Source organism: Magnolia sinica, chromosome 1 (genome assembly GCF_029962835.1).
Source record: "Magnolia sinica isolate HGM2019 chromosome 1, MsV1, whole genome shotgun sequence".
NCBI classification, from domain to species: Eukaryota; Viridiplantae; Streptophyta; class Magnoliopsida; order Magnoliales; family Magnoliaceae; genus Magnolia; species Magnolia sinica.
Window position 1 is genome coordinate 30,004,670 of NC_080573.1, and position 15,381 is coordinate 30,020,050.

Here is a 15,381-nt window from a genome sequence, read left to right on the forward strand (position 1 = left end):
ATCACAAATAAACATTATGACGGGCGCTCCAATGGTGGGCGTCACTCTCTCCGCTTTTTTCAATATCTACACCATTGAAAAATTATTTCCACGGTGTACACACACATTACCGTATGGAGATTGTACCTCAAGACGCTTAGTCAAACTCATGTGAATTTATGTATTTTATGTGCTCCATCCATATATTTTAATAGATAATTTCATGGCTTTAGCCCAAAAATAAACCATATACAATGTTTAAAAAACAGTTGAATTGAACATGCACCGTTGAAATATCATTTTTGGCCACAAAAGTATTAAATGTAGATGACTAATAAACATCACTGCAGGGCCCATATAATCTTATTAAATTCGTATTTTACTTTAATCCACGTCCATATGATCTTATTAACGGTTTCGATCACTGATAAACATCACTGTAGGGGCCAAAAAGGTTTCAACAGTGGAAATCAGTGTCACCACTGTTTCCTGTGGTATGATCCACTTCCCGTTCTAATTTTTTGGATCAACCCATTAATTTATATGGGAAAACAGATGGACGGTTTGGAAAAACCACATACGTTAAAAGTGGGCCCCAACTGAGTTTACTGAGTACAATAGGAGCGTGCTCAGTAAACCACACCCGTGCCGATCCCCATTTTCACCCCTCCCGCCCCATCTTCCACGGCATCTGGGTGGGTTGTATTGGTGATATCGGCGATATCGACGATGTATCGCATGATGTCGACGATATATCGCACGATATCGACGATAATATCGTACGATATCTGAAGTTTTGGATTTTTGGTATCTTCTGGGTGTTATCGGTGGAGTTTCGTCTCGCACTGGTGCGATACCGATAATATCGGCTGATAGTATCGATATTTCGAACACTGGGTGTATCAATGTCTATCAAGGGGCTTTATCACTTCAACCACCCTCGCATGTGCAGGGTGGGAACTTCGCACGGGAACATACTGACAAGGGTGGAGGGACACTCACACCATAATATATTAGCGAGGCATATCTGTTGCTCTCGAGATTCGAACATAGGACCTTCCTCTCTGATACCATGTCAAACAACCATTTACTCCAAAAGCTTAAGTTGTCAAAGTGTGGTGTATTAGTGTAAGTCAAGGGATTTCATGACTTCAACACCCCTCCGCACGTGCGGGGTGGGAATTCCGCACGGGAACATACTGACAAGGGTGGAGGGACACCATAAATAGGCCTGGCTTAATTTCCCAGTCTCTGGGTCGTACCTGATTTTTTTTTTTTCCTGGCCCTCCGTGGGAGAATAATATATTAGCGAGGCATATTTGCTGCTCTCGAGATTCGAACATAGGACCTTCCGCTCTAATACCATGTCAAACAACCATTTACTCTCCCGTGCGGAGTTCCCACCTTGCACGTGCAGGGGGTGTTGAAGTGATAAAGTCCCTTGATATACATTGATACACCACACTCTGACAACTTAAGCTTTTAGTGTAAATGGTTTTTTGACAGGTGTGTGTGTGTGTGTGTGTGTGTGGGAAATGGTACTATGAGGTCGACCTCATGGGAACTTCTCATAAGGTCGAGCTTTGTGGGCCCCACTGTGATGTGTTGAGCATCTACCCCACGCATTTGATGCGTCCCATTTAGGTTATGGGATATCCCAAAAATCAACCGTATACTGAACTCAAGTGGGCCATACCATCTAAAACCATGTGAAGACATGCATAAAACATATAAAATCACTTGATGGGGCCCACCTGAGTTTTGGATGTGGCTGAAACTTGGTCTGACCCCTCATCTAAGTGTGACACACACAATGGATGGGTTGGATTTGTGAAGCACATCTCAGTGGGCTCAATAAATGATTATGAATGTTTTAATGGGAGAGTAACCCCTCTCAACTGTTGTATGTGGTGTAGCCCACCTAGTTATGGATTGACTTGATTTTTAATCCCATGGCCCACCATGGAATGGTGCATCTGGCTGATGGGGTAGATGCTCGACACACATCACAATGGGGCCCACAAAGCTCGACCTCATAGTACCATTTCCCTATATATATACCATGATGCATGTCAAACATCTACCCCATCAATCCGATGCACCATTCCATGCTGGGCCACAAGCTTAAAAATCAAGTCAATCCATGACTTGGGTGGGCCACACCATATACTACAGTTTAGAGGGGTTACCCTCCCATTAAAACATTCATAATCATTTATTGGGTCCATTGAGATGTGGTTTGCAATTCCAGACCATCCATTGTGTACGTCCCACTTGGATGAAGGGTCAGGCCATGTTTCAGCTGCATCCAAAACTTAGGTGGGCCCCACCATGTATTTTTATATGTTTTAGGCATGTCTTCACATGGTTTTAGATGGTGAGGCCCACCTAAGTTCCGTATACTGCTGATTTTTGGGATATCCCATAACCTATAGGGGATCCATCAAATGCACGGTGTTGATGTTTGAAACACATCACAATGGGGCCCCACACAGCTCAGCCTCATGGGAAGTTCCCATGAGGCTGACCGCATAGTACCATTTCGCACGTAACTTGTGTGAACTTTTTGAGAACTCATCATACGTGATGTGAGTCCAAAATCTGAACGGTCCACATGATGCAACACCCCATGAACCCCTCAAGGCCCAACTTTTACTTTGATCCAAAACTTTGGTGGGCCATGAAAAAAGAAAACAATTTCCTCCCTTGATTTGCATCTCTCTTTGCTATGGTCCACCAAAGTTTTAGATCATGGTGAAAATTGGACCCTTGGGGTTTCATGGGATGCCGCATCACATGGACTATTCGGATTAGATGCCCATGACACATGTGCAAAGGTGCACAGGCGAGCATGCCTCTCTCTCTCTCTCTGTATATGTGTGTGTGTGTGTGTGTATTATATAATTCTTGCATGATTCATCCAACTAGTTCTTTAATTTAGAAATTATTTAATGCTAATAAATGCTTGACTGATAATTCATGTCACTTTGCAAAAAAAGCGGTGGCTAGCTTGGAGACCTCATGCTAGTTTTAATGTAAAATCTACCTGTCCATCAAGTGTGTCGCCCAATGTTAAGACCCAAAGCTTGAAAATCAGCCCCATACCTAGTTCAAGTGGACCACACAATTGGAAATGGTGTACATAAAAAGCTCGGCCTCCGAACTTTTTCCCTTTGGTGTAGCCCACTTGAATCACATATGGGCCTGCTTTTTAGGACCCAGGCCTTGCCTATGTTGTGGCATCTAATGGTTGGAGTGGATTTTACGTACTCATTATGGTAGGCCTTGTAAAAATCAAGGGTGGGCATCTCTCTCTTAACTCTTCCATTGGGGTGGCCCACCTAAATCACAAGTTAGCCTATTTTTTGGCTCAAGGTCCAGAATGAGATTACACATCTAATGGTCGGAGTGGATCTCACATACACATCACAATGGCCCCATAAAAGACAAGGTTAGGCCTATATAATTTTCTTAAAGAGAAGGTTTCAAGTCTGACAGGTTGGACTCCGAAACTCTTTTTTTTTTTTTTTGTGGGAAAGAGGAATAGGTGCAGCCCCAACCTCACCAAACACAGTGTAGCCCTAACCATGGGGCCCACCTTGATGAATGTATTGTATATCCACTCCATCCATCCGTTTTTAGCTCATTTTAGGACATGATTCCAAAAATGAAGTAGATACATATCTCAGGTAGACCACACTACACGAAACATCAATTATTGACCTTTTTTTTTTTGTGGGCCACAAGAGTTTTAGATCAAGCTGAAATTTTATTCTTTTTTCCTTTTCCATTCATCTAGATCTTTGTGACCTTATAAACAGGTTGGCAAATAAACATTATAATGGGCACTAGGATGTTTTTAATGGAAAGCATTCAGTCACCACTGTTTCCTATGGTGTGATCCACCTAAGATTTGGATTTGCTTCATTTTTGGGTTCATGCCTTAAAATGAGCCGGAAAAACGGATGGATGGCGTGGATATACAATATATTGATCAAGGTGGGCCTTATGGTTAGGGTTGCACCTTATCCAATCCCCTTTTTTTTTGGTGGAATATACCCCTTTTCTTGGAAACAGAACAACTAAAAGACGTGGGATACGAACTAGAACCTTGATTTTTGATAGGGTCCGCCTTTACGTGTATATGAGATCCACTCCAACCATTAGATGTGTAATCTCATTATAGACCCACGACAAAAAAATCAGGCTGACTTGTGATTCAGGTGGGCCACACCAATGGAACAATTGAGAGAGACATTAATGTAGGGGCATTTTGACATAGGGCTCCAATGGGGTGGCATGTGGGATGCAGGAGTACACTCGGGGTGGGCAGCTTGTGTGAGGCGGAACCAATGTGATGTGGGGCCCACAAGGGGGTTCAGCCGAGGACCTAACCCATGGGATGTGGGGCCTATGCTATGAGATAAAGGAATTGATTCGTCACGCTCTATCAATTTAAGCTTTTAAAGCTAGTGGTTAGTTGTCTTGCATCAAAGCGATATGAGAGCAGGAGGTCTTGTGTTCAAGACTCCTCACCAGGGGTGATTAGTGATTAATGCATAGGCATTTTCATAACAGGCTCGAGTGGGGTGACCTGTGGGATGAAGGAGCACACTTGGGGTGGGCAGCCTGTGTGAGGCGGAACCCATGTGATGTAGGCCCACGAGGGGGGTTTGGCCGAGGACCTAACCCATGGGACATGGGGCCCGGGCTATGAGATAAAGGGATTGATTCGTCACGTTCTATTAGTTCGGGCTTTTAGAGCAAATGGTTAGTTGTCTTGCCAATCGTGTGGTCTACCTAAACAATGGATGGGGTTGATTTGCCATGGAGTGATGAACCTGATGGTCGGAGTGGATTTCACATTAACACCATGATGTGGCCCACCTGAAGCGCCAACCCTTTTCAAATACTTTAGCTCCTCTCTCCCTCTACATTAATTAGCATTAATTAATCGGAACTAGTTGTACATCCAACTAGTTGTGTGTGAGCATTTCTCATATATATATAGTCATTTTTTTAAAGAAAATTATAAGATTATATAAAAACCCCAAATCGACCATGAATCTGGGAAGATGTTGGTGTTGTAATCTTCAAATAAACTGCTTCCAGTAAAGGGGGAAAAAAAAGAACACTATCCTCATTTTTTGAATTTCCCCCAAAATGGTCCCTGGAGCTTTGATTCATCCAAATTGCTTTAGTCAAGAGTTTTAATACGCAATGAGTGCACAAACCAGGTCAGAAATGGATTAGGATTGCTCTTAACTAACATGTGAAATGAAGAGTTTTGCAAAAGTGGAAATTTGTGAATTTGGACCAGTTGAAAAAAAAAAACAAACCATATTTTTACCGTTATAGCGGGAGATGTGATCATTAGGATGTTGCTTTTTTTCAAGGGTCACTGATTCAACCCAGAATCACGTAGGGGGTGGGTGCGAATACCATTACATAACAGCTGTTATGCAACCGTTTTGGCACATCTTGATTATAAATGAAGTGTTGGGCAATCATTTCCATCCTTATGTTGCAACTTCAGATGATGGTTGAGCCTTTTTTATTTCTTTTTTGTTACCGAGTATTTTTTTTAATTTTTTATGTTGTGTTTAACTTTTGAGTTGTGAAGGCACTCCATAAGTATCCATTTATTATGGTAAGGCATGTTACAAAAGAGGGGGTCTCTAAAAAGTAACTGCTTTTTGTCAGATGTTGGGAGCGTACTGGAATCTTCAGAACATGATTTTCTTTTCTGGACACTTCTACTTTGTTGCTTCTCTTGTAATCCTTGTCCTCTGTTTATTGTCACATGGTTACTTTTGTTTAGGCTTAATGGTATGTAAAATCTGTAGCTCAAACATATTAAGTATGAAGGCATGGTTAACCACAGGTGGTACCTCCCATTTGTATTTTTTAAATTATCAATAGCAGTTATTTTAATTTGAACACCTACCATTTTACAGGAAAATAACGAATGGCTTGATTGGCATACAAATGTCCTGCTGAAACGGAATTCCTTGGAAAATGTGTATCAATGGGCCTGCGGGTAGGTGTTTTGCTTTCACATTTTATGTAAACCATTGGTGACATTCCTTGCCACGATTGTTGTGCTTTCTTATAGGTCTTTTGATTGTTTTACGATCATTGATTTTTTCTGATATTTTTACTGGACAAGCAAGTTGGTTTTTAAGAAAAGCTGCATGCTAACATGGGGACGTTAAATTAGAGATAGCAGAATGTTACCATCTTGGTTTATATAAAGGCGTTGGTACTGGAAGCATGTGCCATAAATGTTGAAGCACTGTTTCATGACCACGACACTAATGCATCACTTCTTTTGAAGCATATGGATGTCATAGCCTTCTTATTTGACTTGATATTTTTGGTCTCCAATATGCTCAATGCTTTGAGGATGTTATTCATTTGGAAGTTTCAGATGGGGTGCAATGCTTTAGCCTCCACGTTCAAATGGACAACCTTCGGCATATTTTTTTGGTCAATAAAGGGGCAATTTACACTTGAATGGTTACTTGGACCAACTTAACTAGCTTCCACTTACACGTTCGTGCCTTATGACTTGTATGTCGCAGTTGCTTACTGTCCTTTTCACATTAGTTGATCCTTAATTCAAATGATTTATGCACTGACTTATATACATATTACCTAGAGTGGCACATTCCTGTACCTGTGGTAATCTATCTTGTATTTCTTTCACTTATTTTGGAGAGTTGGATTATTCTTTAGTGGTTAGACACTTTTTATGTTGTCTTTGTAAAATCCATTACCTTTGCATGCAATCAGATTTATCCTATTCTAATATGTGTCCCTCAACCTTTTTTCCCCCCTTTAAGTAGCCATGATTATTATTTTTTAAATGGGGAGAGAAATGGTAAGCATTCATCAATCTAGTGGATAGCTAGAACCGATTGAGAGACTTGTGCAGGATATGCTACTTGGATTGGGCAATCCCTCGAACCTCTTTTGGACTCTGGAAGCAAGATAGAAATGCATAGAGGGACTGAGGGAGTATAATAAAGATCCTTTCTCATTTAGAAAGTTTGGAGACTGAAAATCTCCACCATCAGTGGATGGAGAATTCCTTAGACTCCCACAATCATTCTTCTATTTATTTATTTTCTCAGCTGCCACCAGCAAAGACTTTTGAGACCCACAAGCCAATTAAAAACTCCGCCCCTTGCCTATTGAATGTTACATGCTGTGGTTGCAAGATGCCCTGGTTGGCCATGTAATCCAATTGTGAAGAAACACACTGTTGGTTTGAAGGTCAGCTCAAAATTCATCCCGTGTGTTTTAGTATCAGGGTTCTTGTATAAGTGCCGAGTTTTCAATTATGTCACTGGGTATCTCTCTTTTTGAAGTTTTTGAAACTCAGCGAAGAACTCGGTCAGGCTTTTTTTGGGTAGATGCAGACATGTCCATCTGGACGTGCCATTATTTAATCTGCCCAGTATCACTTAGGTACAGAGTGTGACTGCACACAATGAACTTATACTAGAGAAAATGTCCTTCTGGACGTGCCATTATTTAGGGTGCCCAGTATCACTTAGGTATAGAGTGTGACTGCAGACAAAGAACTTATAGTAGAGAAAATTGACTGATTTGATAAAGCTGTCTCATTTTTATTGCTGTTGACGTTTCTTTCCAAAAAAAAAGAAGAAGAAGAAGAAGAAGAAGAAGAAGAAAAAAGAAAAGAAAGAAAGAAAAAGGAAGAAGCAGAAGCAGAAGAAGAAAATGTAATTTTCTTTTCTTTTGTACAGTTGGGAGCAGCTGTCTTCATAGTCCGCACATTATGTAATGAAAATGTATGCATGCTTTGCGCAGATGTTACTTACCTATTTGAGTTATCTGATTCTGTTCTATTTCTGTTGATTCTAGCTTCATCTTTCTTTCATGTTAATTAAATTCAATAAATTCTGTATTTCGACAATGACGTTACCATTGGCAATTGGTAAGGAACTTCATGGTTTTGTTAGTGAATCACTGGACTCTTAATCATCTTCAAAGCCTTCTTGATGATTATCAATTCTAGTTGCTTTATGACATTACTTCTTAAGTTCGACTTGTTATTAGCTATTTTGTATAGGTTACACTGCCACATCTGTGTTGTCGAATACGGGATATCTTTCTATTTCTGAGATAAACAAGATGTTTTTTTTAACTGTTGCAGGCGGCCAACTGCATTACAGGATCGAACTAGGGACAGCGATGACGACGACTTCCGAGATAGGGATTATGATGTCGCGGCACTCGCAAATAACTTGAGCCAGGCATTTCGTTATGGCATTTACAGTAATGATGATATAGAAGAGGTACCTTCCGAAATGTATTTCTACTTCTTCTGTATCCATATTGCTCCTGTTGACACGGATAGTCCACCGATGAAATTAAAAGGAAGTCTAGTCACAGGACTAGGAATAAAAGGACAAAAGAAAGTATTCACAAGTTTCTTGCTTTCTAATCAGGAGATCACTCACTGTTCTGGAAAAAGAAAAATCACTTGGCGACCAAACAGACATCCAATAGCAATTTTTGGTCAGATTTCATTGGATCAATCATCTTGATTTTGTTGATCAAGAGATAATAATTTCCAATTTCATTTTTAGTGCTTCATGCCAAATTTTAGTTGTTGCTTGGAGTACTTAAACATGTCAACTCCCAGCCACACGTACCAATGTGGACCACATGTGAGGGATCAGGGTGATTCATCCAGTAGGCCCTACTGTCTACGTGCCCTGAATCCAAAGGCAGGCTGGACCTCTTTGTTAGGTGGGCCACACATATACATGAAAAGTTGGATGGTTGAAAAAGTCGTCAACAGTTCACATTAAATTATACATGTTGCCCACCTGATGAATGGACCAGGTTACTTTATGGCCAGGGCATATAAATTGTTGGGCCCACCTAACGAACAACTCAGGTCTATTACATGCCACATTGGCACCTCTGCAGGTACCCATTCATCCATCATCTATAAATAATTCAGTTTAGTTAAACATAGATTCTTATATCTAAAGAATCAGCATCCCTCATGGCTGTCAAATGATCAAGTGATCCTAATCATCCAATTTATGGCTGTCAAATGGATGGTTTAAAGTAAAATAGTGAGTGGTCCAAATTCCAAGGGATTCAGGTGGTTAATGTCATCTTGTCAGTGTAGCTTTTGGGTTTGCTCCATATGAAATTGGGTGAACAACTTTGAAGGTATGGTTTGCCATACAATTATGCCATGTGTGCAGTTGAAGAGTCACAACCATTTTTGATATGGTGGTGAACTATCATGGGTCAAGCATGTGTCTTACTACAGTCATTTCTTTTGCTTTTTGAATTTAAAGAAAAGAAGAAGAACATACTTTCTTTTTCCACTTCGTTTGTTTCTGCCCATGTTTACCTTAAATTGGTGGAAGGAGAGATAGAATAGAGAAGAAAAGAGAATGTATAGAGTAGAAAATGGGTTGAAGTTAGGGTTCTCTTTTTCCACTTCGTTCGTTTCTACACATGTTTGCCGCAAATTGGTGGAAAGAGAGATAGGATGGAGAAGAAGGAAGAGAGAGAAAAGAAAATAATGGGTTGAAGTTAGGGTTCAATTGTTCACCCCTTCTTTTATATTATAAAGGTTTCATAATAAGAGAAATGCCGCTAATAACAAAAGCAAAACTCCCCTCTATGTCCTAGACCAAAATAATCCAAGTGGGTATACATAGGCTCATATCACATTCATTAGTACTCTCCCTCAAGCTGGAGCATGGATATTATTGTACCAAGCTTGGAATAAATATGTGTAGAGGCCCACAATCAAGGTCCCACCCATAACGCTATTTCGTTGCGCGTGGATTGGGTAGTACCCAGACCAGGGCACAAGTGGATTGGGAAGAGGCGAGAGCCTTTGGTAAGAAGTTCTAGTGCTAGGATACTTAGGTGGGGCCCACCATGATGTTTGTGAGAAATCCACTCCGTTCATCCGTTTTGAGAGCTCATTTTAGGACATGCAACTAAAATTGAGGCAGATTCAAAACACAAGTGGGCCACACAAGAGGGAAAAATGAAGAAAGGATTTCTTACCGTTGAAACCTTCTTGGACTCCACTTTGATGTTTATATGCCATCTAAACCGTTTATAAGGTCATTCCCACTACGATGAAGTGAAGCACAAAAAAATTAGCATGATACAAAACTTTTAGTGCCATATGAATGTTTCAAAGGTGGTCATTGAATCCCCACTATTTCCTCTCGTGTGGCACACTTGAGTTTTAGATCCGCTTCATTTTTGGTCACGTCCTAAGATGAGCTCAAAAAAGAACGAATGAGGTGGATTTCTCACAAACATCACAGTGGGCTCCACCCATCATCCCAACGTAGGAACTCCCTAAATCCACGGGACTGTACTGATGCTGCCAGTAGCGAGGTGGCTGGACGGTGCTTTGTAGGTCCCACCATGATGTAAGTGTTGTATCCATGCCATTAATTTATTTTTTCAGATTATTTTAGTGCATGATCCGGAAAATGAGGCAAATCTAAATCTCAAGTGGACCACACAATGAAAACTGTTATGAATGAACGCCCACCATTAAAAACTTCCTAGGGCCCACTATAATGTGTATTTTCCATCCAACCTGTTGATTAGGTCACAAAGGCCTGGATGAAGTGAAAACAAAAATATCAGTTTCCTCTAAAAGTTGCGGCCCCTAAAAAGCTTTTAATAATCACCAACTTTTCCTATGGTGTGGTCCACCTAAGATTTAGATCTACCTCATTTTTGGGCTCATTCCCTAAAATGAGCTGGCAAAATGGATGGACAGTGTGGATAAAACACATACATCATGGTGGAGCCTACAAAGCACCGTTCAGTAGTGAGTAGCTACTTGTGTCCACATTTTGTTGCATGGGGAGACATGGGAAGTTTATCAATCCAGTCACATTATTGATGAATATGTATTACAATTTCTACTTCTTTTTTTTTTTTTGCTTTTGAATGAATTAATTATGTTTTCATACATGTCTTGATACATTTATAAATCTTATGCATTCAATTTGAATATAATTGCATTAGTTCAGTCAGCTAACATATAACTTAGGATCCTTTATAAAGGAAACCTATTATGTGCACTTCTTTTTTGAGATTTTATAATTTAAAAGTGTATATTAAAGTTTTTAAAAATAATTACAATTTATACTACTTTTTTTTTTTTTTGAATGAATTAATTGTGTTTTCATACATGTCTTGATACATTTATAAATCTTATGCATTCAATTTGAATATAATTGCATTAGTTCAGTCAGCTAACATATAACTTAGGATACTTTATAAAGGAAACCTATTATGTGCACTTCTTTTTTGAGATTTTATAATTTAAAAGTGTATATTAAAGTTTTTAAAAATAATCCCTGAAGTTTTATTGAAAAATTCAACCATTTTCCCAATGTTTCCCCATGTTTCCCAAAAAGTGTGATAAATTACGCGATACAAGTGATAACGCGCCTCCTATCAGGGAGCGCAATATCAAGCTCTTCAATGAGAGCGCAATAACCTGCCAAAGCGCAAGCTGCAGGTCCATTTCTTTGAAAGCGAGCGACCCGAGCTTGGTCTTTTTCTCATTCTGTTTTCTTTAGTTGAATTTTCGCAAGCACCAAACTTATTCACTTTGCACTGATGCATATGGCTGGAATATGGTACTCTGGAAGAGAAAAGCTCCCGAGCATCCACGCCAGGCAGCAATGGAAGGAGAAGCAGAGGTAAGCATTAGCGGTTTGTCTGATCATTCACAGTTGCTTTCCAATCGGCCTCTGAAGCGGCGAAGAGTGGTGCAATCTACTGGTCAGTCCCAGGCCCCTCCGAACATTGCGGATTTTGAACCCTTAATAGAGGCCTTACCATAGGGCGTGCGGGATGCAATAGCTGAAAACAAAGTTCCACCTCCACCACACCAAGGGGGTATGGAAAGATTGGGAATCATGGTCATCTCTAGTTCTTGGTACTCCAGCATCAGTGACTGTACCGATCAGTAAACCCTCCTATTCCAGGCTGAGTCATCCCACGAAACAGCGCCTCGGATCAGGGCCCGAGCATCATCATCAACCCCGCAGGGTCAACCTAGAACTCCTCATAAGAAGGTTGAGAGAGATGAGAACTCTGAAAAACTTGAAACTTCCACATATTGGGGTGGCATTTAGTCCAATACGAACGCACTAAACTTTTGTTACCATGACAGGAGGCATGACGTCTTAGTGAAGAAATTACTTCAGCGTCACCGTCCCATAACAGGGAAAGGAACCTTAGAAATTGATAGCAAAATCGTTTAGTCATGTCGTCGGATGGTGCATGCCCGAGAAAGCTCTTCTTGAGGGTGACGTTCAGCAAAAAGGGCAGGAACAAGTAGTCGGTATTATTAAACCCGTGATTGTCTTATTGCCTGCCTATAATCCCAGCAAATCATTCCCCCATCATTACTTTGAAACCGTTCACCAACAATTTCCCGAAACCAATCACTGAACCCTTGGTGTGGCGAGTTTAGAGTATGTCGCCTGCTGAATTTTTGCATCGGTTATGAGGCATGGGCAAATGCTATTTTCATAAAGTATAAGAGTATATTGATCATAGCCGACACTTACAATGACATACAACTTGCCGATGAGAGAGGCTTTGGAATTTTGGCACGTGCCGTACTACCCTAGCAGGTTCGCGTGCCAGTTTGGACTGGACCAAGGACTTCCAACAACCTTATGCCCCCGTTACTCGAGAAATGCATGAATTCAGGACCGGGACTGAATACTGGGCATACTTGTGGAGAAAATTGTTAGACTTCAAAACATGGGCCACTTTCGTAATTCCAAGGAAAGATCAGGTAGTAAGCGGAGGACTGTACCAATGGATGAGATGGTGGGCTCATCAATTTAACCTTGTCTCCAACAAGAAGTCCCCTGAGAAAGAATTATGGATACATCCTCCCTCTTACATCCAGAAGGAATCCTCCGGTCCTGAGATCGGGTTTACGGTAGAAGAACCTGACCAGGTGGCAAGGAAAGGCAAACTCTGCCTAACCATAGAAACAAAATCGACTGAGTATGGGAAGAAGGCTGCGAACACAAAGGTTGGATCATGTTTGCAGACATCAAGGGTGAAGTAGTTGACAATGCTAGAAATAAGCTTGCCATCAATGTTCCTCTCCCTCCTCAGATGGTTAGAGTCACAACTCATGTTGCGAGGCCTAGATAGTCAGTAGAGATGCAGCCAAATATGACTGGTACTGGTCTTATGACACCGGTGGTCATTTCAAAAGGCAGAGAGAGAATGACAAAAGAGAACATGGAGAGCAGTGGGGACAGACCTGATCCTCAAATTGATACGACTTCTCCAAATGCACATACTGCAGGCTTACTGCGATCCCAGGCTTTGTGGTCGGATCAGTCCTTTTCGACTGTAATAGCTCTTTATCAGTGCCAACATGGGGTTTATTGGCTGATACGTCAAATTTTTTATTTTTATTCTCTTAACGGATTGGTTCACCCCTGTACATGTAATAGGGGTGACAGATATTGTTACGCAAGGGCCTATACAGCCACACCATAAGGGGTATTCAAAACCATGGCAGAGGCAATTTGGTGCACTGTTGAGGGTTGCATGTATACGAGGTACACGTGTGAGTGAGAGAACCAAACCTTTCATCTATTTGGTCCTTTTGTTGATGGAGCATACCCCCAAGATCACATTGGTTGTGTGATCGTAGCCTTTGATTAGAGGACTCTTTTGCATTGTGAGTGGTTAAGTAAAATTCCAACAAATGTTCAATGGACGATATCCCCAATTGGTGCCTTGGATCATCAGAGTTGTGTCGTATGGCCTATCCAAGGTAGGGTACAATATGTGAATGGTTGATCTCCTAACACGTGTGCTACATGTTCAGACATTTGAGTACATGTTTTCTTATGAGCAATGAGGTAAATTTAATTAAGAGGAAAAAAAAACACAACTAAGAGGATCCACATTAATTGCCTGATAATTAAGCTTGATATTAGCATTCAGCATTAAATACTTTTTCTTGAAGAATTATCTTTTGTTTTACATATGTAAGTGGTGAGTATGGGATTAACCTTGCTGATCTTCATTGCTGATGCATGCAGGCTCATGGGTCACTTGAACGAGACGATGAGGTATATCTTGCACCACATAGTTGATAAGACATTTACTATGACCAAATTGTTTTTGTTATAGTTTTAAAGTAATCTATTTGGTGCACCATGTATTGGTTCTCCTCCTAGAGAACTTTCAGAAAAGTTGGAAACACATTCCATGGTCAGGGCCATCTATTGAGCGGACCTGTCCTAGATTGGCCACAACAGAAAAATCTCACTGATTGGATGATCTTAACCATCTACTCCATTAAAGATGCCCCATTAATCAGATGGATAGGATCGTCCCACCCATGCAATTTGCAGACAATAATCTATCCACAGTTGGACCCTACCTGATTAATTGTCCAAATCATGGACCTTTATGCCATGTGTCCAATTTGATTGCAATGTACCAAACAAGAGAACTGGCTTGATGCGCTCAGTCTTGATTTTCACATGTTCGAATTCACATGTGCATGCTCTGGCACACGCATATTGGTGGGCTCCTCACACATACACATATCTTGGTGGGATCCTCACCCAGACACCCACAACACACCCACAATCTATATTGGTGGGCTCCTCCCTATTTGTGCAGCCAAAGACTCAAAAACCTCCAAATTAAAGTGGGGTTACCTGATGGTTAGGTCGGCCTTATTTTTGGGGCTTCCTATTTTCATGGTAGGGCAACCATGCTGGACAGGTTAGGTGCTTATACATGCGCCATGTTGGGGCCTCACACCTTGTTGGAGACTTGGGAGTATGCAGTCTTCAATGTACGTGCATTGGAGTATATTCGAGTGTTTAAGAGTGCACATATTCGATGGTCTTGTGGTGTGCAATATCCTTGGAGATAATGGTGTCTTTTTCATTTTATTTTATTTAATGAGAAGTTATCTCTTGTAGCTGATTATCCTTATAAATAAAGGACCCAAGAGGAGGACTAGATATATTCTCTGTTTTTTTTTTTTTTTTTTAAAATCCTATTCTACATGGTATCAAAGCCTCTTGGCTGATTTTTCTTTTATGTTTTGTGATTCTACCATCCATCTCTGTCTCTCTTCTTAGACCCCGTATGATGATGGAGGAAGAGATCATCATCATTCAAGATCCACCCCTTCCAATCCTTCATCATTGTCCAGACTCCCAACATCAGTGGAACTCGTCACTGTTGCTGGATCTGCTATGTCATCTCCTAAACCCACCCGTCGCCATCCAAAATCCAAATCCATACCCATGCCAGAAACCCATTACCAGATTCTCTTGCATTTGATGTCACTGA

General features: G+C 40.8%; 1 protein-coding gene across 4 annotated transcripts in view; it reads left to right on the top strand.

Moving 5' to 3' along the window:
- The window catches only part of LOC131243790 (uncharacterized), an 82,602-nt gene that overhangs the window by 62,804 nt on the left and 4,417 nt on the right, over positions 1–15,381 (top strand). For 2 of the 4 annotated variants that reach the window (XM_058243374.1, XM_058243382.1), the window contains 3 exons: positions 5,937–6,019; positions 8,162–8,303; positions 14,109–14,138. In XM_058243374.1, the coding sequence (XP_058099357.1) occupies positions 5,937–6,019; positions 8,162–8,303; positions 14,109–14,138 (255 nt within the window). The remainder of the gene's footprint in view (positions 1–5,936; positions 6,020–8,161; positions 8,304–14,108; positions 14,139–15,381) is intronic. The other 2 variants (XM_058243397.1, XM_058243388.1) reach the window with 1 other exon arrangement.